Genomic DNA, 25,953 nt, shown 5'->3' with positions numbered 1-25,953 from the left:
TGTAGAAACTTAAAGCTCTCCTAGGATCCAACCTATGGAGCCTCTCCTCTTCCTTACCAGGATGCGGAGGAGGATAAAATGTCGGAAGAATGACCTGCTGGCTTAAATGAAATTCCGACACCACTTTCGGAAGAAAGGAAGGACGAACACTAAGGACAACCCTGTCCTTATGAAACACTGTGAAGGGTGGCTTAACAGAAAGTGCCTGCAACTCACTCACTCTGCGAGCGGAAGTAACCGCAACTAAAAATACAGTTTTAAGGGTTGACAGTCTCAAAGGACAAGAATGTAAAGGCTCAAATGGAGCACCCATTAGGAATTTTAGAACAAGGTTCAAATCCCAACCGGGCACCTGGAAAGGCGACGGTGGAAACACATTAGTGAGCCCTTTCAGAAACTGAGAAATTAAAGGAATTTTGAAATAAGAACACTCTTCAGACGAGCGCTTAAATATGGACAGCGCCGCCAGGTAACCTTTTTTGGTATCCACTTGCAGGCCCTTGTGGGCTAAAGAAAGCAAAAAAGACAGAACCACAGGAATGTCACACGAAAAAGGATCCACATTGTTAACCCTGCACCAGTCGCAGAACTTTCTCCAACGGCAACGGTACAGGGACTTTGTTGCAGGCCGTCTGGCTGTTAGCAACACCTCCATCACGTCTTCAGGGAGGTCCCAATCCTTATACCTCAACCTAGGCGACTGAGGGCGGCACCTGAACGGGGTCCGACATCCTGTCAATGGACTGTGACCACTGCATCTTGAGGGCCCATTGCAGAGATCTCATCCGCAACCTGGCCTCTGGCACCAGAAGAATGCAGGATGCCATGAGGCCGAGCAACCTCAAGAACTCAAACGCCGGGAGAGTCTGGGCATGTTGAAACTTGTGCACCATCTGCTGAATGTGAAGAGCCCTCACCTGGGGAGGGAAACACTGCCCAAGGGACGTGTCGAGCACTGCTCCGATGTACTGGAGCCGCTGAGTTGGCACCAAGTTGGACTTCTTTACGTTGAGGGAGAAGCCCAGCTCGTGAAGGGAGTAGCAGGTGACTGACAGATGATCCAGGACTTGCTCGGGAGAGCGTGCCCTGATCAACCAATCGTCCAGGTAGGGGTAGGCGTGAATCCCCCCTTTCCTGAAATACACTGCCACCACCACCATGAGCTTGATGAAAACCCTCGGGGTGGAGGTCAATCCGAACGGCAGGACCCAAAACAAAGTGCGAGCCGCCAACCGCAAACCTCAGGTAGTGCTTGTGCTTGGGATGGATCGGCACATGAAAGTAAGCGTCCTTGAGGTCGAGAGACACCAACCAGTCCTGAAGTTGAAGGGCCTGGAGGATTTGAGAGAGAGTAACCATCTTGAACTTTTCAAACCACACAAGTCCATGATGGGTCTCAATCCTCCATCTTTCTTCGAAATCAAAAAATATGGGAAATACCATCCCTTGTTCCTCTCCGCTACAGGCACCAGTTCTATGGCGCCTTTCTCCAGCAGGGATTTGATTTCCTGCGCAAGGAGCGGATCCGGACTCTTCAAACAGAGATTCCCTCTGCCGGAAAGGAAGACAGTAGCTGTGGGCTATGATCTCCAGAACCCACACATCTGAAGTAATTGCATGCCATTCTACAAGATGCTGCGCCAGCCTTCCCCCAACCGGCGAACCATGGGACATGGCCTCATGACTGAGCTGAAGCGGCTGCGGCATTTCTGAGGGTAAAGAGGCAACTGCCTGAGCGGCCTTAGCACGTCGAGTACCTTGTTTTCCACCTCTGGTACTCCTACGGTGGCCCCTTTGACTTGCAGCTCCTCTCGATCTACCAAAGGATGAGTAATATCGAAAGGAACCTCCCCTCCATCGCTATCCCCTAGGACGAAAAGGCGGAGGTTGGTGAACTGCAGCGCTCAACGACTTTGCTGCAGCTTTGGAGGTCTGCAACCTCTCAAGGCTCTCGTCAGCCTTGCTGCCAAAAAGATGTTCACCATCAAAGGGCATGTTGAGAAGCCGGCTTTGTACAACAGGAGCAAACCCCGACTTCCGCAACCACGCAAATCTGCGCATTACAGTGTTCGCTGCCATGTCCAGACCAGACTGAACGGATTCACACATGGCATCCTTGCCATCCTGAACAAGAGCAAGAAAGCCATCCTGTTCCTCCCCTTCGGGAATGTGTTCAGCCGCCAAAGAGAGACAATTCCACAGACTATGAGTGAAACGTGCTAAGGCGCACACGGAGTTGACTGCCTGTAAATCCATACCCCCTGAAGAAAACACTTTCTTCGCCCAGTCATCAAAACGTTTGTCGCCCCTATCAAGAGGGATGGTAGGGTACAATGCCTGTTTTGCCGGGGCCGTAGCCTCCTGCACCACCAAACTCTCTAGAGTGGGGTGCGTAGTCAAGTAGCTGGGGTCGCTACTGGCTGGATGGTATTTATTCGGCAAAAACTTGCTCACTGCCGGGAGACTCTCCGGAGCAGTCCAAGCCGCTGCCACCCTTCTTTAGAGGGCCATATGGAATGGCAGTACCAGGTCAGTTGGAGGACTTTGGTCAAGGATATCCGTCAGGTCATCCTGCAGAAAATCCACTGGTGGCACAGATCACCCCAAGTATTCCGTCACCCTCGACATAAGGCGCCGGTACGAGGACTCGGCGTGCGTGCCAGGCTCAGGCCTACTGAACTCAACCTCCGGAGAGGCGTCCAGACCACTGGCGTCGTGCAAGGACTGACGCAGGTCTTCTAGCTGGCTATGACCAGACATGAGTTCGTCAGGAACCTCTTCAGGAACCATAACTTCATCAAACACTTCATCCACCTCAGAAATGTAATCCAGAGGCTGGAATAAATCCCTGGATGAGGGCACAGAAAAAGGCTCGAATACAAGCCTTACTGACTTCTGCAGGGCCTTTCTCTGAGTTTCCACTGGTCTCCTGGGCACCTCCGATAAAGCCTCCTCGAAAGGCGTCGACGGAATCAGCGTTGAGCCGATGGCTTCGACACAAGCATCGAGGGCAGAGCCCTGAGCGTGTCCTTCGACAGCCTCGGCGCCGATGGCATTGATGGCTTCCTCGGAGGCGGAGCCTCGAGAGAGAGTCCTTCGACAGTCTCGGCGCCAAAGGCGTCGATGTCTTCTTCGAGGACCTCACAGGCTCCAACGGTCTCAAGGGCGTCGAGGACCGGAACCTGGAGCAGGCATGGCTAGAGCGATCCACCTTGTCCGACCGGGACCTCAAAGGTTCCCAGAGATCGCGATGACCGCTCGAGCCTGAAGGCATGCGAACAGTGTCTCTAGCACGTTCCCTGCCGGTGTCTTTTGACGGTGCAGACGGAACGGAACCCTGTGACTGAAAAATCAGCATCATCTCCATACGAAATGAATTCCTTTCTGCAGGAGTGGAATACTTGTTGGGACAAGCAACCCGCCGACGGGCGGAGTTCTCAGACGAGGACGGGGAAGGCGACCGGTAACGGCGCTTCCGGGAGTGCCTCGAAGAGGCAGAGGAATGGCAGGACCCACTCTGGGACCGCGACCCACTGGACTTACGCCGACGATGCAGAGAGTCACGCCTCGAATCGTCAATCGAAAGCCCAGTGGCTACCGGGGCTTGGCCACCTTACCGACAGAAAGCTTCTTCTTACGCTCCCGCAAGGACTTCGATGTTAACGACTAGCACTCGTCACAATCGTCCATGGCGTGGTCCTCACCAAGGCACCAGAGGCAGATATCGTGCAGGTCCGTCAACGACATTGTGGAACCGCAGTCCCGACACTTCTTGAAACCCGGTCGCAGGGTAGAAGAAGATGAAGACATCATGGAAATCTTCACAAACAAACAGGTTCGAAGAACTGAACGAATAGAACTCGGAAGAACTGAGGCGCACCGAGATCTCCGAAGCGAACACATTCGCGGAAAAAACGGAACTGAGGCTATGGGCGTCGTGCGTCCTACTTATAACATTGGCTCGACGGAGGCCCTCGAGGACAGCGTATCGACGTCATCGACGCAGGACGCCGAAAATGTTCCAAAGCAGCACAGCTGTGGTGATAACCGATCATAGATACGGAATACGTTGGAGGACCCAATCCCCTCGAAATATGATTACGGTGAGTAATGTATCCCTTCTGAGGTTTGTGAATATGCTTAGATCAAATACTCTGCATATATTAACGAGCAGTATCTGGAGAAGGAGGTGGGATGTGAGAAGGTACAGCAGTAAATAGAGGTTTTAGAACCGCTTGCCCCACCTGTGAATCTGCCTTAGAGTGTGTGTCAATGCAATAATGCTCTGTGAAAGTATGAATGGCACTCCAAGTAGCTGCTTTGCAATTGGAGTCTAGAGGGACGTTTGAAATGAAGGCTAAGGTAGCTCCGGTACCTCTGGTAGAGCGAGCCCTTGGAGTGAAAGGTAAAACAATTTCTGGATAGGGAGTAGCAGAGCTGTATGCACTTGACTATCCATTTGGAGATGGTGTTTTTTGATATGTGACCACCCTCTCGCACATGTGCTATGGAAAAAGAGCTGGTCTGTTTTCCTTAGGGGTTTAGTTTTGGTCACATAGTACAAGACCGTCCTCCGTACATCAAGGAATGTAGGAAGTTGTATGGATCGATAAACATGGAGCTTTGAAATGAACTCGGGTGGAAACCTAGGATGTGTTCTGAGAACAACCTGGTCTTTGTGGATTGTGAAGAAAGGGTCTTGTACGGAAAAAGCTTGCAGCTCTCTGACTCTCTTTATAGAGGTGATGGCTACTAGGAATGCAGTTTTGCAAATCAAGTGGTTTAGGCTGGCTTTGTGCATAGGATCAAAAGGCAGACCCATGAGTTTGAAGATCATGGTATTAAGATCCCAACCCGGTGGAAGGTTAGAAATGGGGGGGGTATAGTTGCTTTACCCCTTCCATGCATGCTTTAATGACAGGTGGTATAAGCTGACAAACCCGCCAGGTGTACTTTGATGGAGTTGAATACTAGGCCGGAGTCTAGTAGGTAAAGCATGTCAAGTAGAATGTTAGCTGGTGAACATTCAATTGGGTGTAAGGTTTGTGACCTACACCATATCACAAATCTCTTCCACTTGTTAAAATAGCAGTGTCTGGTGTTGGGTTTCTGTGCATCCATTAGGATATCCATACACCTTTATGAAAGATTTAAGTGGCCGAATTCTATGACTACAGTAGCCAGGCTGCCAAGGTCATAGTTTAAGTCTGAGGATGGAGAGATGCCCCTTTGTTTTGTGTTAGCATATTGTACGGTCACAGGAGCTTGACTGGGTTGTGTAAGGAAGGCATGGTATCAACAGTAAAACAGACACAATTGACCACAGTTCAGGGGTGTTTAATGAACTTCAAAAAGGATATGATAAACGCTAAATCTAAAGCGTCTAAATCGGTCTAAATCTACAGATGGGAGAAACCTATTGCCAATCCTTACCCCTGAATACAAATACAAATAGTGTGCGGAATAATGTTATGAAAAAGAAAGAAGTGCTCAAAATTATATGTCAGGATGTTCAGGCCGTTGGCCTCCCTTGGCCTGCCTTCCCCACGTTTTGAGCACTGGACTAGGCAGTTCACTCAAGCGCAGCACAGTCTCTGGCTTCCTTAGCAAGAGGATACAGTTCGATCATTAGCATCAAGATCTTCTGTACGCAAGTCTCTTTACTTCTCAAAGACTTCATATAGAGGGCCTGATAAAACCAAACCAAAGAATGACAGTTCTTTCCCTCTTGTGATTTTCACACTTATTAACTTTAGGTGATTCACTATTCACCCGGATCCCCCTCAGTCAGGCTCAGATCTCTTTAGTACATGTTTGGTCCCTTCGGATCCCCCTCATTAGGGCTCAGATTCCTTTTCCACAGTGTTCGCAGGATATTCTTTTTGGGTGACTCACGGTTCACCCTGGATCCCCCTCAGCCAGGCTTTGATCCTTTTCCACACAATTAGTCTCCCTCAGCTGGGATTGGACCAAGTTCAATATTACATCAAGTATCGAAGACTTTCGAATGTGCACAGGGTTTGGCTTGAGTCGTCGCAGGACCGCTTCTATTTTACAGTTTTTCCTCAAACCTTTATCATCGTTCGGTTGGATACCCAACAGATTTTTGAATGAACACCCACGTGGTGTTGGACCACTCAGTTTACAGTATCGAATCTTTAGCTTCAAAATTCAGTCACTCATCTGCCACTTTAATTATATTTGCATCACTTTCTACATATACTTCATGCACTGTTCTCTTCAATTTCCTTTATACAATGTTGCTGCTTGCAACCTTGATTTAGACACAGCCTGGGCTGGTAGTCTCCCCAACGCACTGGCTGTGCTGACTTCACTGGTGTTACTTTGTTGTAGGAGCCAAGGACAGCACCGCAGCTATTCTCCCTGACTTATCGATGCGGTAAAACCTTGGGTCCCCCGACACACAATGCAGGATTCTTCAGCTTTAATTCCAGGTCTTGCGTTTCCTATTCTCAAAGGCTCATTAAAAAGTTACAGTCTTTTGGTGAAAAGGTCAAGGGCACTGCCCTCCTTGCACTCCTCTTAGGTCTCGCAGTCTTTCACCTTGTTATAAACTGTCCTCTTGGAACTGCTGCGTCCTTGTGTGCTTTCGTGCTCTGCCTTTTATCCGTGTGGGGAAGTGGGATGGAAGTCAGGTGTGTGTAATGATCAGCAATACGTAGGCAAATTTCCCTGACCAGTTCATCCACAGGGCATTCCCCTTGGACCCTGATTGGTGAAACCTGGACACGAAGTCTGGGCATTGTGCGTTTAGGCTTGTGGCGAACAAGAATAATGGGGGATGACCCATTCGGGAGAATATTCCATATAGGATATCTGTGTCGAGTAGCCAATTGTGTTAATATGGTAGGGGCTTAGGGTGTCGTGTTGAGAGGTTAGGAACATGTTCCGCTTGAGTGCCCACTTCCATATTTTTGGGGATAGCTTAGACAGACTTAGTTTGTGTGCCTCCCTACTTGTTTATGTAGAACATGGCAGTGTGCTGTCTGTAAGGACTTGCACTAATTGACCTGAAAGATGTTGCTGAAAGGATTTAAGAGCTTTGAGAACTGGCAAAAGTTCCGGGAAGTTGATGTTTCTTTGGGCTGTAGCACGTGAGCACCCCATCCGGCGAGTGAGGCGCTGTAGTTAGGATCGCTTGTGCTGGTGGAACGCAGAAGGGTTTTCCTTTTAGCAGGTTGTTCCTGGACCACCAGCGAAGAGGCTGTACCAGGGTAGCAAAACAACTAATAGATCGTCCCACGGACCGCTTGCCTGAGACCATTGTTTTGCTAACCATTCTTGTATTGGGCGTATTCGCAGGCGCACGTGTGGATCAAGTGAATGCATAAGACCATCATCCCAAGCAAGCACATTGCTTTGCGTACAGTTATCCGACAACCGGCCTTGTAGTGAGGTACTTGCAACAGCATGTTTTGTACTCTCTCGTTTGACAGGAAAGCCAGCTCCTCTTTTGTCTTTAAAATTACTCCCAGAAATTGTTTTATTTGGCTGGGGACTAGACTTAGTTTCTTGTCATTGATGGAGAAGGCCAAATTGAAAAGGTGGTCTATTGTCTTTTGTTTGCAAATTTGAGGAGATTCCCCAGTGATTAGCCAGTCATCCAGATAAGGGTATACAGGGATTGACTCTCTGCGCAGGTGTGCTGCCACTACTGTGAGCACCTTTGTGAATACTCTTGGCACTGAGGAGTACCTTGAACTGGTAGTGACCTCCTGCTATCTTGAATCGCAGATATTTCCTGTGCCCAGGGGGCACTGAAATATGAAAGTATGCATCCTTCATATCCAATGCTGCTAATGTAGTCCCCCCGTTTTAAGAGGGGGATTACATCTTGAAGCGTGGTCATGCGAAACCTTGGAGCTTGACATTTGTTCGCAGGGCGCAGATATAGTACTGGGCACATGGAAAGGTCTTTCTTTGGCACAAGGAAGTACGTTGAATAAATACCCTTGTTACCTGGTTTGCTGGGACGATCTCTATGGCGCCCTTTTTCAGCAGTGTCTTTACTTATTCTAACAGTATGCGCAGCTCTTCCGGCATCATTTTCCTTTGTTTTGGCAGGTGGTTGAGTGGCTTTTGTAACAGCTCGATGCAATATCCGCCTGCCATGGTAGACAACACCCACTTGTCTGACATTATCCCCTTCCATGTATGGTTGAAGTCTGAAATTCGACCTCCTACTGGAGTGGCATGGGAGGAGACCTGCAGCGGTGCATCATTGATTGGGGTGCTGCCTCTTTCTCTAGATCTTTTATTCCCTCTTTGAAAGCCAGAAGAGGAAGATTGTCCTTGCGATGGGCCCCAGGTTGAAGACTGTCCGCCCTGAGTAAATCCAGAAGAGCATTGTGAACCCGGACCCTGAAACCTTCTGGAGTTTGAGGAGCCCCGTTGTACATGGGCCTGGTTTGTTAACTGGCCAAGGGAGTTAAGAGTGTCATACTCCTCCTTCGCGCTCTTGAGGGAGTCTTAAGACAGCCTTCCTGAAAAGTACATTAGGTTCCACTGGCATGTTAAGGAGAGTGGCCTGAGTCTCTAGCTGACAATCTGACTGTCTGAGCCAGTAGTGGCACTTGATGAGCATGCCTTCTGTGCTGATGCGGCCTGCATGGTCTGCGGCATCAAGATTATTTTTGAGAATTCAGTTTGATACCTGCTTGGCATCTGCAATAGTGCTAAACAATTTAGTGGTTCTGGAACCGCTTCAACCAGGTGTTCCACGTCATCCCACTTGTGGCAGCCATAACTAGCCAGGAGTGTAGTATTTGCGATTCTAGCTTGGTATGCCGCTGAGGAGGCAACTTTTCTTCCGAAAGTGTAGATTTTCCTGCTTTCTTTGTCTGGCGGGGCTTCAGCCAATGCCAGAGGAGTGCCAGTCCTCTTTCTGGTAGTGGTGACTACTAGTGAATCAGGTTTTAGCTGGCCCCTAACATAGAGGGGGGTCTGTGAGTGCTGGCCTGAATAATTTCTCGATTCTGGGGTTAATCGCCCTTGTGAGGTTAAGCGCAAGTAGGGAGGCCTGCATTTGCCTTTGTACAGATTAACAGTGGGATAATCTGAGTGGCAGACTCTGTCTCCCAGAATGTCCTCCACAAAGACTTGTCTACTTGTGCCTTTTGGGTGTCAATACTAAAGCGTTGGGCAACCTTCAGTAGCAGCTCATTGTATTGTAGTTGATTGTCGATGGGAGAATCTGCAACAGGCTGGTCTTGGTGGTCAGGCAACTGGATGACTTCGATGTCGTCGTCATAGTATTGGTCCTGACTGTATAGGTCCCTTGCGAGCAGAGTGATCCACCCAATACATGCCCTCAGAGGGGTCTTGGTAGGTGGAGGCCTAAGGCAGAAGTGCTAAGCAGTTGGTCCAGCCGAGGTGTTTTGGCAGGGGGTTGCTGTTTTGAATCCCCTGGCTGTGAAGTATCTCAAAGGGACGTTGGTTCTTCTGGATGCTTGTATATTAAGTCAATCAAGCATGACATCCTCTCTATAATTCTGTTAAATTGTTCAAGGGGTATAGTCACATGAAAGTAGGAAGCCTGATATGGTAAAGGTGCCTTGGGGGTGTGCCTGGTCCTTGTGATGCATAGCCCCTGAGAGTGTGTCTACAGGGGAAGGAAGAAGCCGTAACCGGAGTGCTTTTGGAGGACAAAGGCGGAGAGGAACTCGACTTTTTCTGTGACTGTTTTTAAGAGGGTAGCAGGACGTGTCTTTTAATTAGTTCCTGCATTTTCGGCATAAGTTTAGGGGACGCTGATGACCCTTTCGCCACCTGTTTTTCGGCTCAAGAAAGGAGGGCCTTTTTGTGCCTGGTGTCTGAATCGACTTTGGATGCCAGTTTTGGAGGCCTGTCGTGAGGCGAAAGTAAGCGACGGTCCAGACGACAGGGTAGACATAGAGGCTTTTTACGCAGACACAGCGTGGGCCTCGGCGCTCGTTGATTTAGTCGAGTGTCGTCCATGACTTATGTGCTTAATGTTCTTGGACGTGGGTGCACTATGGCAGCTGGGTGTCTTCTCCAATAAGCAGGTCGGCGGCTCTGTGATGGAGTCGGGGGCTCGCACACCGGGTTGAGACGAACACTGGTCGCCTTCGGCCTCACTAGGGACACCGATACTGCCCTTGCTGGAGTCTTCCATCACATCGGTGGAGGCTTCGGCATGCATTGCGTGGACGGCCCAAAGCTTTGTGCGACGATCTTTGAGTTTTCGGGTGGAACGGTTTGCAGGATTTGCAAAGCTTTTTGGGGTGATCCCTATGAAGACAGTAATTGCACACTCAGTGCGTGTCTTTCCAAGGGAAATTTGTATGGCAGTTCGGTCAAAATTGAATTGGTGTTTTGTCCATTAGAGATAGAAAGGGCAGTTGGGTGAGGAAAAGGGAAAGGGGTGGCTGAATGTGCATTCTCTAAAAGAAGTCAGTATGAAAGACCTCCCCCCTCTCTCCTGACTAAGTGCCGAAGCCCGAAGAGGCATGTGAAGGCTGCATCTGGTCATCGATTCAGTCAAGTCATTCACAAAGGAGTTGTTCGTCAAAGGCCGTCCAGCAGTTGGATGACGCTGTGGCAAAGGCGGACAATAAAGAAAGAAAGAGAAGTCTACGAATACACGTTTAATTCATCAAAGGCATCAGCCTGGAAGGAACTCTGCAAATTGTGGCCGACCGCGATGGCAGAGAAAAACAATCCGAGGGACCTCGACGTGTGAAGGACCATGGGTACAGTACACGTCACACTAGGGATAGTATTACTAACATGCCCTGTCGACGACCGTTTGAGTTTCGAAAACAAATCTTGTAATAATCTGTGACTACCACTAGATGTCTGACTATGCAGAACATGTGATCTATGCAGAACATGTGATCTAAGAAGAGCCACAAGCCTCAAAAATAATACAAAATAATAAAATAATATATAATTCCCTCTATCCCTACTCTATAAGCCGCAGCCTGGAGTAGGTTGAAGCAGATGACAGTCGCCTGGACGGATGTTGAAGAGCTTCTTTGTTAAAAACGCTGTTGAGAAGTCGAGCTTCTTTGTTAAAAACGCTGTTGAGAAGTCTGTCACAATGTTAATCATCAAAGTAATTGAGCAACAACACTGAAATGTTATAATAAAGGCTATAAGCCACAAACTCTGCAGCATGCAACTCACCGCTATGGCGGAAAAAGAAAATAATTAGAGGTACCTCGACACGTGAAGGCCCATGGGGTACAATGGATGTCACACTAGGGATAGTATTACAGACATGCCCAGTCGACGTCCCTTTTTGAACTTCGAAAACAAATCATGCAACACTCTGCACTTATCACTAGATGCTGGCCTATGCAAAGCATGCAATTCTAAGCAGATCCACAAGCCCACTAACAAAAAACATTATTAATGAGACGTTATGGTTAGGTTGCGCTACTAAAAACGTATCCCCTTTACTGAAAAAACTATGCTACAGGAAGGTTCGGCTCACAGTGGCCTACTAAAAACCTATCAAAATCACTGGAAAAACATTGGTAAAAGGACATTATGCTTCCGTTGCCCTAACAACCACCTACCGAATTCAGTGCAAAAACCTTTGTTACAGGGACGTTACAGTTACTTTGCACTAACCACAACCGATCTATAGTATGGTTACCAGTAAAACCGAAACCCCCAGAAATTAACCAGTTATCGTAAGCTAAGCAACTATAACTCGCACCAGCACTGTGCTCTGCTAAGACTAACACCCATGACATCAAAGATGACATCACAAATGTCATTGACATCACATGTCTGGCTCCCTCTTTTTTTGTTCACCAACATATGTAGGGCAGGTGGTTTTCTTCACTGAGAGTCAGAAACGAAACATAGAAAAGGTAATAAGTTTGCAGACTTCATCCTTCTCATATGTTCTTACACTGCTTTCCTAAGGGTTCAGTCACAGCACGTCATACCGATACATAAGGGAAGAAGCAGGCCTGCAACAGAGCAATCATTGGTGTGTATAAAGATAACAAGGTAGGTTAAGACACTTTCTGATAGTACTCTTGCTTTTTAGCCAACTTTGCTTTCCGTGTATGGGAGCATTTGTGTGTGCTGTGGTCTCTTTATGGTTTGTGTCTAGCAGTACAGATATGTTGTAAGTGAGGCGTTCGTAGCTACTTATTACATGTGTCACATTATGCAAAAATGTGACAAAAGCATTCATCATTTTACTATCCAACGTGGCAAAAATGAAAATATTTATCCTCTATGGTGCATGCTGCAGGCAATGCCTACATTTCTGCATAAGTTGCCTTGGACACTGGAAATAACTCTGTACTGCAATGGTGTTTATAGCAATCCACATGATAGTTCTCCGAATTACCTTTGATAGTTTTCTGGCAACATTACATTGAGAATCCCTTGTGCAGGCTTTTCATGAAAAGTAAATGCACATGTGATGTCATCAGCGATGTCATCAATGACACTTTCGTGATGTCATCTTTGATGTCATGGGTGTTAGTCTTGGAGCACAGTGCTGGCGAGAGTTATGGTTGCTTAGCTTACCATAACTGGCAAATTTCTGGGGGTTTTCGGTTTTACTGGTAACCATACTATAGATTGGTTAGTGCAAAGGAACTGTAACGTCCCTGTAACTAAAGTTTTTACACTGAATTCGGTAGGTGGTTAGGGCAAAGGAAGCAGAACGTCCCTTTACCAACTTTTTCCAGCGATTTTGATAGGTTTTTAGTAGGGCACTGTGAGCAGAACCTTCCTGTAGCATAGTTTTCAGTAAAGGGGATACGTTTTTAGTAGCGCAACTTAACCGTAACATCCCTTTAATAATGCTTTTTGTTAGTGAATTTCATATGTTTTTAGTAGGGCACTGTAACCGGAACGTTGCTTTAGCATGTTTTCTGTAAAGGTGATCTGTTTTTGGTACCGCACCTAAACCATAACGTCTCATTAAGAACGTTTTGTCACCGATGGCTTGTCTGCCCTGCTCACGAACTTGTGGAAAGGGCAAATGCCCCAGTGTATCTATCCATTTGTGCTACCCCTTCTCTTGCCTAATAGTGTTGGTTTATCGTACAAATGAAAGGTGTGCATGTTAAGTGTTTTGGCGAGACTGAGTAGTGTTGCTTTTTGTGTTAACATAGCATGCTGAATCTTTGGCGCACATTACTAGCCAAGATAGCTGCAGGTAAGTAATGTGGAGGTTTCCTATGCAGACTCCACCTGTCCGGCGTATGTGCAATCACAATGCAGGTATCTGTAGGACTGCAGTACTGGCTGCATGTTCTAAAGCACTTTTAATTACATGTGGGAGCGCACGTCTATCCGTTGTTCAACTATGTGCATGCTTAGGGCATCCTCTGTGTGCTGGTAAGAGCGCCCCTGTTGCCAGCCCTACGAATTGATACGGTAGGCTACCGCATTTCAAGTACTCCTCACGACTTTATGGGTTGCTCTGCAAACCTACCACTTTGTCGCTGCACCATGCCTGCCTGAGGCCCACTAGAAAACAAGGAACAGCAACCTCGAGTGTATGGTGGGCGTGCTAAATGTCACAATAGTTTGATTGATGTGCCGCTTACCTTTCCATGACCCGTGAAACAGACACACTGTCTCTACACTGAGCATTGCGCCAGAAAGTGTCAAGGGTTCGCCTGTGGGTGATAGAGTTGGAGATAACATTTAACTGCAGGTATCACATAAAAGGAGCTGTGCTACTGTGGAAAACACTACAGTCGAATCGGGTCAAAACTACTCGCTGTTGAAAGATTGTTTTACGTGTTGCACTGCATTTTCAAGAGCTCAATCGTGTTACATGTAGTGCAATTTTCCCTCTGTGCGTCACCAAAGTCTCACACAGACAAACCAAAATCAATCACTTCATTGTAGGTACTCCATACAAGTACAAATCCACATGATACAATCCACAATGAGCTCCCACTACACTCTGTTTTCCATTCACTGTCAATCAATGTATTTAGAACTCCCCCACAAAGCATACGCTGTGGCTCGTGCACACACCCACCCATAAGCGCACCCTCTGCATTTCGCTTGACAAATACACCGTGTACCACAGTCTGTGCGTGCAATCCACACCCAGAAACCTTATTGACCAGTCCCGTGTCCTCCACAGGCTCAATTCTATGGCCACCATCTGCAAAAGGGGCGTATGTCACACGTGCAACCCTGCAACTCTCACAATGTCCGCAGAGTTTTCCAGGTGTGCGCACGCGGGAGTGGGGAAATAAATTGCAACCAGGGTAGGGGACCTCGTTAGTAGTGGCGGCTCTGAAAAGTGTGCTTTTTAAAAAACAGGTTTTAAAATTGCTTCCTTAGAAACACCATTTTTTTTGTGATTTTTATAAGTATTTTTGTGTTTTGTAGTTTAGCTCACATGCTTACAGTAGGGTCTTCAGTGCAGCCTGTATATTGGAAAACAAAATATTATTGCCACTGTCCAACAAAGAAATTCCATTAGCTTTGAAAAGGTGTATATATTACGAGAACCAATGTTGTCGTCACAGGAGAACTTCCCAGCAGCACTTAAGAAGTCACACATTCTTCGGTTAATTAAACCCCTTTCGACTTCTGGCTGGCGACAACTATCATTGGAATAGTCCCACACTAGTCGTGGTGGTATACATGAGAAAAGCACCTTGGCAGTGGGAAAAATGTGCTTCACTGATTTCATCAACTTCTTGAGTTGATGGTACACACGGGAACAAGCCATAGAACCGACATGCAATGCTCCATAGTGCACGACCATAGCATACAAAGTTGCGAAAGTGGCCCCTCGTCGACATTCAGCAAGTAGACCGCCGAAATTGCACACATCGCCACACCACCACAAAGCATACACTGTCTCCAAATCAAAATCACAATGAAAGCCTTTTTCGACCGCATACTGGAACAGATCTTCCACAAACTAATGTCAAGGTCCCATGGGGCTTGGGCAAGTTCCCATATTACAAGGCACACTTTAAAGGTTCATTTAGGGTTCCACACTGGAGTACATTATTTAAACACTGACTACTGGAGTTGTAGGAGTGGTGATAAGTACTACCTTTTAGTTAGCATTTGGGTATGCATTTAGTTGCTGGTAGTTACTGATCTGGAATGTGAAGTTTTTCCTTAATGTGGCTTCCAGGAAGTCTTTGTTTCCCCAGGGCAAGATGGAATCTTGGCTCCACAGCAGTGATTGGATGTGCCTGGTGGTGAGGTAGTTTAGAATTCTTCAGGGAGTTCTAAACTGCCTTTCATTCTAGTTCCCCAAGGGACAGGACGCAGTTTCTTTAGTTCTGTAAATAAGTTATAAAAAATTCCCTTGAGAAGCAAGTTACAGAAGAAGAGTCTTTGGAGAAACTACAGTAATCTACAGAGAAGCTAAGCAAGTGCAACTTCAAGGAGCGCTAAATGCAGATGAAGAAAGCTAAGTTCTTTCACAGATTAAACTATTTGAGTCTTTCAAATTGATTTGAATTCTGAACTCTGTGAAAAAGTAAAGGAACAATTGCTTTAACGTGATTGGCTTTTGAACACGCAACTTGTAGATACTGAAAAGATAAGGTTGTGAGCTAGTGACAGTCAGCTGGCGTCTCGTATGTGCGCACGCTCGTGTGAAGAGTTTCTAGTTAAGCCTCTGTCCACGTATTAATAAATTAACCACGCCCGTGGTCGGAGATGGTCGCGTGACTAAATACAAGCACTAACCTAGGTGAATATTAACAGTTAGAAAACCATATATATATATATATATATATATATATATCTTCAGGGTGAACCTTGTAGGTCTGCATTAGAGGAAAGCACCTAGTAACATTACGAACGTGCCGTGCGCGAAGGGCCATGTCGTTTTCTAAGGAAGAAATTCAAATCCGAAGTCACTACAGTTTCTGGGTTGCGGCAAGCCGGCAAAGAGAAAAGGGTGTTAAATTGAATCAACGCTGCGTCGCCATGAAGAGGAGATAACGTGAGGAATTTCTTGTTTTGCCAGCATAGACTCTCAGATCCGCACCAGAGCAGAGGGAGCGGAACAGCAGGTTAGTTTTCTGTTTCAGCGTGTGCAGTGGAGCAAGTGTTTGGGACAATTACATGCAGTTGAACTCGTAGCGGTGAAAAGCCACGCACGCAGCTGTACTTTATTAGCAATTGATTGTGAACTTCAAAGGAGGCAGCGAGCAGACAAGAAATAATACAAGTAAAGACAAGTCAATCCACAAGACTAAGTGGGACATCAGCACTTTGGAAATTCCCATTAAGACCATGATAAAAGACTAAGCACTCAGCAGCAGAAAAAAATAATACAAGCCTATAACCTAAAAAGCATAGACAGCAGGTATTCACAGACACAGAGCCATCCAGTCCAGTCCAAAAGGGCATCTGAAGGTGCCAAAGAAGATCTGTGTTTGATTTTCTCCACTTCCCCTTGGGTTTGCCAGCTTTGTAGTTATACCTGTACTGAGACTGTTGGGCAGGAAGACTTAGGGGGTCTGGTGGGCCAGCATCACTCCTGCAGGAAGACTGGACCTGACAGAATGAAAAGCCCACGTATTTAACCCCAAGTCAGAGTTGTATTTGGGAGTCTTGGGGAAGATGTTGCTGGAGATGAAGGATTTAAAGGTTGCCAGGAAGGAGACTATCGTTGGGTGTTAAAATGGAGGAATTAAGCAATTTTGTGCACAGATCCGAGGTTCCAGGTTCTTCCAAGATGAGAAAAGAGTCATTTAGTGATAGTGACCCTGATCCAACTGTGTTGTATCCGGAGGGAGGAGTTGGTTGGCAGAGGCGTGCATCTGAGGAGAGCAAAAGAGTTAATTTGTATCCTGGAATATCTTTAGCTTCCACCCCATTGGCACCTCCATAGAAATATGGTGGAGATTTTAGGAAGATTAAATCTCGTTTAATACAGTGTGAGTTACACTTTTTGTGCAGGCCAGAGTCTTTTTCCACAGGAACCTCCAAAGTAGTCTTGATTTCATACCCGACTGGGGAGGCGGCAGCTTGGTCGGTTCCTTTGGTGGAAAGGGGAGCAACCGAGTTACAGAGTTGGACAGAGAAGTGTGACTTGAGTAAAATATATGATAGGAGAACATCATCCCAGAGTGTTGACGGGGTGTTATTGGCATTACGCCAAGGGAATAGGGAGCTGGGGGGTTATATAAATTAGTTCCGGGCTTTAGTGCAGGAGAATGGGTGGCCTGAGGAGAAGAGAGCATTCCTATTCTACAGAGGGTTAAGAGAGGAATTGAAGGACGCCTTGGCTACTGTAGTAGAGAGACCAATGGCTAGTGAAGATTTAATTTCTTTGGTTGTCCAGTTAAACGTTGGACTGGCAGAACGGAGGTCAGAAAAAGAGGAGAAATGTATCTGAGGGCAGAGTATGGAGTAGGAATGAACGTCCTAAGGTGGATCAGATTGTGAAGGAAGTTAGAGGTCCTGGGAGTGAAAGTCATGTTAGGGGACCCTGGTCCAAGGAAGCGAACGACAGGAGGCGTAAGGATAAATTATGTTTGTACTGCGGAGATGGGACTCGCTTCGTGGGGAGATGTCCTCGCACACCAAGATGCTTTCCACCATTTGCCGGAAGGGGTCAGTTGGTGGAAAATACCACCTAGACTGCGGTGCCACATATCACTCCTAATGTATCCTTGATTTGGGAAGGTAAGGCGAGGTGTGGGGGTCCATGTGCGATTGATTCGGGAGCAACAGGGAATTTTATGGACCTTACTTTGGCTAATAAATTGTGAGTGCTTCTAGTTAAGAAGGGAGTTCCAGAGCAAGTGAGGGCGGTGGATGGTACACAACTGACATCGGGGTTAATCGCATAATGACAGGAGTTTTAAGGATGAGGATCGGGTAGGAGCATATAGCCAAGGGCGAGGATATAGCCTTTGAGTTAATTGATGCACCACAACTGCAGTTGATTCTAGGAATGCAATGGCTTACTTTACACAATCCCTTGATTGATTGGGGGAAAAAGAACAGTGGAATTCAGGTCTGAATTCTGTAAGGAGCAATGTTCAATGTTGATACAGGAATGGGGACAGGAAGAGGTGTCTGAGGTTCAAGGAGGGCGTTTGGCTGCAGGGATTGTTAAGGAACATATAGTTGCTGTGGCGGGAGTTTTACCAGAATGTTATCAAGAGTTCCGGGATGTGTTTGATAAGCAGGAAGCAGGTGAATTGCCTCCTCGTCGCCCATTTGATTGTAAAATCGATCTAGAGGATGGAGCTCCAATTCCATGTGGTCGAATTTATGCTCTGACTGAAAAGGAGAATGAGCATTTGAAAGAATATTTAGAGGAAAATGTCACCATGGGCTTTATTCAACAGTCACAGTCATCTGCAGCCTCGCCATTATTTTTCGTGCCCAAAATGGACAAAACTTTGAGGACATGCATCGATTATAGAGCGTTAAATAACATCACTATTAAGAATAGGTATCCCTTGCCGTTCATTTCAGACATGCTTGATAGGATCCAGGGAGCGAAGATATTCACAAAATTAGATTTAAGAGGTGCTTATGATCTAGTGAGGGTTTGTGAGGGTGACAAGTGGAAGACTGCATTTAGGACTCGCTATGGTTTGTTTGAATATCAGAGTATGCCATTTGGTCTCTGTAATGTTCCGGAAGCTTTTCAGTTTTTCATCAATCAGGTCCTTTGAGAATTTTTGGATGTCTCCACCCATACACCGACAACTGTAGGTTGTTCTACCAATCACCACACCCATGCAACCAACAATGTGTGCAATGCAGCCAAACCACACACACAAAGCGACAATGAGGCGTCAATTTCCAACCACTCGACACATCTTTTCAACCAGTGGACATACTTTTCTGTGCAAGGGCTGCAGCCATGCATCGAAGGGGCTACGGACTTAACACACACATCACACCATAGTGCACGCTATGTTTAAATCCTCATGTCTCGTGGAATGCACTCCCCTTCTGCAAATGTGCCATAACAAAGGCTGCCTACAATGACCACGCAAGATTGTTGCCTGTTGAGGTAACCGCGCATTGGCGGGGTATGCACGGATACCGCTGGCACACCACTGTCATCTTCTAATGAGATATATCCCATGAATCACTTCTCACTCCCGCACCCTTTCCATCCCTTCTTCCCACCACCAGATGCCATACTCTATCTTTTTCAGGCCCATTCGCCACCGCATTGTCCTCCGATACAACATGCCGCCATCATGGAACACTTGACACACAGCCCGTCACCATACACTGCAGTGCAATCAAACTTTTGACCGTGCAGCGAACAGGGAAATGGGATGCCGGAGCGAAGCCAGATAGGAGTCATTTTAGTGCTCACACTGCTATGTGCAAGAGGCCCAACCATGCACACAATAGCTTCTTGCCTTGCCACACACATCAAAAAACTATCCTCCGATACACCAAGGCGGCGTTTCCCAGAAACTTTGACACACAGCATGCTTCCCTCTAGCCAACCACCGGCTGCGTCCGACATCACGGCGTACTGCAGGCCACTGAGACTTCAGTTTGCGGAGCGAACAGTGAAATGGGCCAGCAGAGCCGACCCAGAGATCACTCATTTTTTGGGATGTACATTTCAGTTCTTTACAACAAAAGTACTGGTCGGATTTCCACCAAACACACAAAAGCACACTTTCTGACCCAAGCTCCCGCCCCTGCAGCAAATTTGGTGAAAATCCATCTAGCCGTTCGGCCTGTAGTCGTGCGCAAAGTTTTTCCCCATTCAGTCTATGGAAAAAAAAAAAAAAATGGGGACCTCCTTATAACTTTGCCCCCCCCCTGCACGAAACCTCACCAAACTTTGTTAAAAAATTCAGAGTCAGCCATATACCTCTTTTGCAAAGTTTGGTGACGATTCCTCCAGGGGGAGCGAAGTCACCAGAAAAGTGCTCTTCTTAGGAGTTTAGCAACTTAACCATAACTACACGGCCGCTAATGCGGGCCCTATAATATACCCACAAAGCTTTGCTGTTGTGGCTCAGAACTGGAGGTGAACTTCCAGTGATGGCTACTGGGTGGCGTAGCGGTATGTGTGACTCGGCTCAAATGCACTATGCTACTTTCACATTTCAGGTGAAAGTTTTTTTTTCAAACCTTTTTAAACCCACCATAACTTTTTTGGTGTTGTGAAAACTCGGGCAAACGCTCCAACCACAAGGCTGTCACGACTATACGGCACTGATGATCCCTTATAAGGGTGAAACCAGGTATGTAGTTGTCCTGGCAGCCTTGCAAATGTCTGTCTTGGGATGATTAAGCTATGTATAAAGTAGACAAAGGCAATATCCTGGAGAAAAAGGTTTGCATTTGTGCTAATTTGCATACCCACAGTGACTTGGTCTTGTGGCTCAGAACTGTAAGTGAACTTCCAGCGATGGCTACTAGGTGGTGTTGTGGAATGTGTGACTTGGCTCAAATGGACTATCATATCAAATGGATATATATATATCAGTATATCAGGTTTTTCCAATAGTTTCATTCCATCTCTGCCTGTGGAAGAGAATTCGATAAAAGCTCGGAAATATGTAAAATAAAGACTGTTAGTCTAATTAAGCTATCAACTTGTTTTGGAGAGATTATAAATATATGGTGTGGGTGGGACTGGGTGTGAGCTTGTTCCTTGCAAACCTGATGACTACAGCTACCAGAAGTCCTTGCAGCAGAATCATCACTGATTGTTAACACCTGCACTTGCTGTGAGAAGCAAGTTAAGACTGCCTCCCTGAGGATGGGAAGAGTACAGAAACCGGTAGGAGGAGAACACCAGTGGCTGAGAAGGTTTACTGTGCAGGGAAGTGGAGTTGCCCCTCAAAACGTCTGTCGTTTTTGTAGCCAGCACACCAGACAGGTTCTGTGCTTTGTTGGGCCTTCCAGCATCATTGCTCCCCTGCATTTACACCAGGCTTACCTCTATCCAAAGGCAGGTGAGTGCTTATAAGCGGCACAGTCTCCACAGCCATGGTCAATGAATCCTCCTCATCCTTTTTGACAGATTGCACCAGGGACCGCCGCCTCTTCCTTGTAGGCTGCTGCAGGCGCAGTTTTCTTTTTGTGGGCGGCTGCTGCAGCAAGGGGGGCGTCTGCTTGGTGTGTTGCCCTGCTGCTGCGACCCCCCACATTGCACCTTTCTCCCTGCACACCAATTTCTCCAGCTCCTCAAACTCAGCCTTCATCTCTGGCGTCTGCAGGTCAGCAGCCACCAGTGCGCTCTGCTGGGTCCGGACCAATCGCAATAAAGCAATGACCAGCCTGAATCAGAAGAAACAGAGGCGTTGAAAGCATGGGTCAGAAAATGATACTGCACTGCTGAAAGAGCCCATTTAACATAATGTGTCAATAAATCAAAATGTAATCACGTTTTGCCAGTTGCTCATTTAATCCTTACATCCATCAGTGCTGGGAAGCGATCATCTGACAAAGTCTCTTGGCATCAACAAGCAAAACTCTGATGAGGCCTGGACCACCATGAAAATACAAAACCCCAATGATGTGAGAAAACAGTACTTCCTTGCATCACAACCAGGAATGGAGGTACCCTTAGCCCCCTAACAAGTCCAGAATAAGTGCTAGACTCAGGAAAAAAAAGTATGATTGGCCCCCTTTGCTCCACAGTATTAAAACACAAAACCAACACTTAACGTTCCTTTTCCTGGAGTTCAAAAGAGAGCCTTTCAAATAATAACTTGAGATAGATATAGATATATATATATATATATATTATATTATATTGATATATATTTTGTTAAACAGCTAATTTTGAAGCAAGATAATATTACATACTTAAAAGCAATAAACACCCAAGATACCTAGACAAAATACATTATCAGTAAAAGCCATCTACTGTTTTTCCCAGCACAAACTTGCCATTTTATTCTCAGGCTCGTCTTACTCCATTGTATGGAGAATGAAGCTGAATGCACAACCTAGCATTCGCCCACAGCTTAGTGAAACTTCCTCACAAAACCCTCAAGAAAGTGGTCTGGGAATCACTTCATGCAGCAAAGCCACTCTAGACAGCCCAGTGGTGCTAGCAGGCCACAGAGATAGCCCAGTTTCCAGAGCCAGCCCCATCGTAGCTGGGCTAACCTCCCATGTTATTTCCAGGGATCTGGGTTACTTTCCCAGAGTTTCTCTGGCGCCTTGCCCCACCACTCATCACATTGAAGGACTAAGACTGGGCGGGTATTGTGGAGAAAGAACGTGGGTGCTGCGACCCCTGTGGGAGCCAGATTCCTTGCAAGCACAAGTCATGCTCTCGGAACAAGAACCGAAAGATGTTACAGACACCGCACATTACTGAGTATTATTCTGCAATACCCAATCCAGCATGATCACATCCCAACAGGTCGATACTGAATGGCACATGGCTTCCCGAAGCCAATTCTCCAACAAAGAATATAAACATGGTGTGGCAATACCCTAATAAAAAGGAAAAGACTGATTCTTGACTCACCCGGAAAAGAGAAAAAGACAGGAAAGGCAGCTTTCAACGAATGCATGCATTTCTTTCCACCCACACTGTGGCCTACCTCAGAAGAAAGAGACAGAATTCACAACCCACTGCTGTCAATCAAAGCAGACCTAGGCTATATTAATAGGTGACACATGGTGGGGGTTCCTTCATGAATATTCCACTATGAAAGGCGTTAGAAAATCTCAACATGTGCCAGGGGCTCAGCTAGCAATAACTAGTATTGTTCCCATCCCTAAGGGATATTTCAGAATTAAATACCATGCTTAGTAAAGGTGGATAAAAGGAAAGTTATTTTATATTCGGTTTAGGAGTTGCTGGATTTTTGTAAAATATTCATTCATTCACTTACCCTTTTGACATTGCTGTGTTGGAATCATATTACATTCATGAATCGCATGTAGTGGTTTGAAAGCCAATAAATACATCTTTTAAAACAAATATTAAAATATCGTGCTTATGCATTCTACCCAGCCTGGACAGTGTGGACAGTAATTTTAACCAATGTGACTGGTCAAATGTGCTATAAAATACCTGATTTTCTATACCCTCTCTCAAAGAACTGGCCTCCAGCTAATAACATTTTCTTAAGAAAACTCAAATAATTTGTGAATCAAGGACATTCTTTTTGAGCTTGGGACCGTTTGTTGTGCTAGTACATCCCTGAAGCAACGCCTCTCCTTAGAAGGTCAAAATCTTCCTCATACCAAGCAACCCAATATAGTCCCTATTTTCCAATTCATAAAAGACCTGCTTACCTCTCCATTCGGTCAATGTACTGCGTCTCGTGCTCTGTGACTTGCCCCTCAAGCAGGTCCTTACGGCGTTGGCTCGCGTTCCGAGGTCTCAGCCTGCGGCGATATTCTGAGTTCGGTTGTGGGTCCTACAATCCAAGAAGGGAAGTGGGAAAAATATATTGGAGATTTCGAAGGAAAGAAATATTTAATAAATGTTTTATTAAAAACACAGCACTGAGACTGGTATGCCCTCAGCCTACACATATATCAAACTATTTACTTTCCCTGTTCAAATTGGTCTGCATGACAAACCCCTCGACGCTCTCCAACCAATCAATCAACTACAGGCCCATTACCAACACCCGATCCTTGGCAAAGCTCATCGACCGAACTGCATGCTCCCATCTCAACTGTTTCGTGGAAACCAACAACCTCCTAGACCCCGAGCAATCAGGTTTGCATCCTCGCCACGGAACAGAAACCACACCGATCTCTATCTGGGATGACCTCAATGTTACTGCAGACTCAGAAGGATGCGCAGCACTTATTCGTCTTGGCCTCTCTGCAGCATTGGACACGGTTAACCACACAATCCTCCTTGACAATTTCCTAGGAATCCGAGATTCGGCACTCAATTAGATAACTTAATTTCTCACTAACAGACAGCAAATTCCCCATTGTAGCTCTATCCTCTCCACCACACGCCCTGTGAGCACTGGAGTACCCCAAGGCACCTCCCTCTCTTCAACCTTTACATGACCCCTCTGGCAGGGCTCATCCGCTCTCAACCTCACCTGCTATAACTACGCCAATGAGAAATCATCCCAAGTATTCTCAAATCGACCTCAGATCCTCACCCTGACATAGAGGTATGTCTTAGACATTGACTTCTGGGTGACTAGTAACCATCTCCTTCTGAATCCAGGGTAAACAGAGATCATGGTGAGTGGCAAAACAGCACTATTGCAGCAACCGTCTCCCTGGCCACCCTCCCTTGGCACTCCCCCTGTGCCAGCCCCTCCACCAGTGTCAAAAACCATGGCTGCACAATGGACTCTGACCCAACTCTATCACACCAAATAAACCATGTATCCAAAACCTGCCACTTCCACCTTAGGCTTCTGTAAATCTTCTTCCCTTACCTCACTTACCCCAATAGAGTGGCAGCAATTATGTCCATCATCATGTCCAGACTTGACTATGCGAACTCCTTTTACCTCGGTGCACCAGTCTAACAACTAAAACTCAGAAGAGTCCAAAACTTGGCTGCCAGATTGCAGCTTGCGTTCAGACGAAGGAATTACATTCCAACTGCTCTCTGCACCCTACACTGGATCACAAACGGACAAAGAGCCACCTTCAAAGTACTGTGCATCACTCACCGAGCGGTGCTTTCCACTTGGGCAGACAGGTTAGAAGTGGGGGAACCAGAGCTAACAAAGTACTCATGTGCTTTTGGAAGACTTTAAAAATATTATTTGATAAATAATATTAAAAAAAAGTCTTCCAAAAGCACACGAGTAATTTGTTGGCCCCAAATACCTACAAGAAAAGATTATGCCTTACCACCCAACCCACACTCTAAGGTCAAGCACTGCCCTCCTCCTAGTGGTCCCTCCCTCCAATTCAGCCAGCATCAAAGGGACACAGGCACCAACATTGTGGAACTCAGTGCCTCCCCTCATTCGACACATCCAGGACTATATGGCATTCCAGAAAGCACTCAAAACCTGGCTCTTGCCCATAAATGGTGCAAAGGACCGTTTTGGCCCTCGCCCCCATGAAACCACCCCTCTTGACCAACCACCCACGCCAAGACAAGGCTTGGAACCCATCAATATGGGCAGGTAAGAAGGACCGGGACATGGAACCTGGTTGCTAGTAAAGAATTAAGTTAAACGCTATGAACCTGTTGGCCCCTTACATGTTCGGAAATTAATGCATAGTTGTCCTCATGCGCCAACGCGCTGATTAGGTTTACCCTAAACATGTTTGGAAATTAATGCCCAGTACTCCAAACCCACGGCCCAATAGAATTTATGCTCAAATGCTATGATTGGGCTTGATCTCGTCTTCCAACGGTTATGCACTGTGCTCTCTGATCAGGTGATGCGTACCTTTACTCGTCTGGAAATTAATGCCCATGACTCCAACACCCAGGCCCTAGTATCACTTAGGTTCTGAAGCTATAATTGGGTCTGCTCTTAGTCTTTACCGGGTATGCACTACGCTCTCCGATCAGTTGAGATCTCCAGCACGTTCCCCTCTCGCAAGGGACAATGATGCAGTGTAATTCACAACTCAAACCATAAACTAGGATGGGTATACCCAACCACTCGCTGTAAACAAATACAGGGGAGCTGGAAAAATTGTCCCATTAAAACTTATGCTCTAGCATTGCAAATGGACTGGCTTGGTTTCTCCATCAAGGTACTACACTATCAGGTGAGGAATTTGGCATGGCAAGCTCCTGCCAGTGACAACGATGTACTGTTGTCCGTTATCAATACTCAAACCACACCCTAGACCAGGAACATTTAAAACTTCTGCTGCACATAATAATGTCAGACAGGCACACGGTCTGGTTTGATGCTGGACCTGCAGGTTCACCGCGTGCCAGTCCTCGTATCTAGGATGTACCCGTAATTCCAAAAGAGCAGAATTAGATGTAACTGCACACAGAGAAGATGTTAACCGATAAGCAATTGCAGACGCGCAATTCGAGACAGGGATGACCATAGACCTGCAATCGTT

The 25,953-nt window shown here is 46.5% G+C and overlaps 1 protein-coding gene across 2 annotated transcripts in view; it reads right to left on the bottom strand.

Annotated features, from left to right (window-relative positions):
• The window catches only part of LOC138453200 (kinesin-like protein KIF18B), a 430,482-nt gene that overhangs the window by 125,850 nt on the left and 278,679 nt on the right, over positions 1–25,953 (bottom strand). For both annotated transcript variants that reach the window (XM_069605828.1, XM_069605836.1), the window contains exons 11-12: positions 23,221–23,345; positions 20,900–21,240 (exon numbers count right to left, since the gene is read on the bottom strand). In XM_069605828.1, coding sequence (XP_069461929.1) covers positions 20,900–21,240; positions 23,221–23,345 — 466 coding nt within the window. The remainder of the gene's footprint in view (positions 1–20,899; positions 21,241–23,220; positions 23,346–25,953) is intronic.

The sequence above is a fragment of the Ambystoma mexicanum genome, chromosome 1p (assembly GCF_040938575.1).
Source record: "Ambystoma mexicanum isolate Mex_15411 chromosome 1p, UKY_AmexF1_1, whole genome shotgun sequence".
Classification (NCBI taxonomy): Eukaryota; Metazoa; Chordata; class Amphibia; order Caudata; family Ambystomatidae; genus Ambystoma; species Ambystoma mexicanum.
This window is presented reverse-complemented; position numbering and strand designations above follow the sequence as displayed.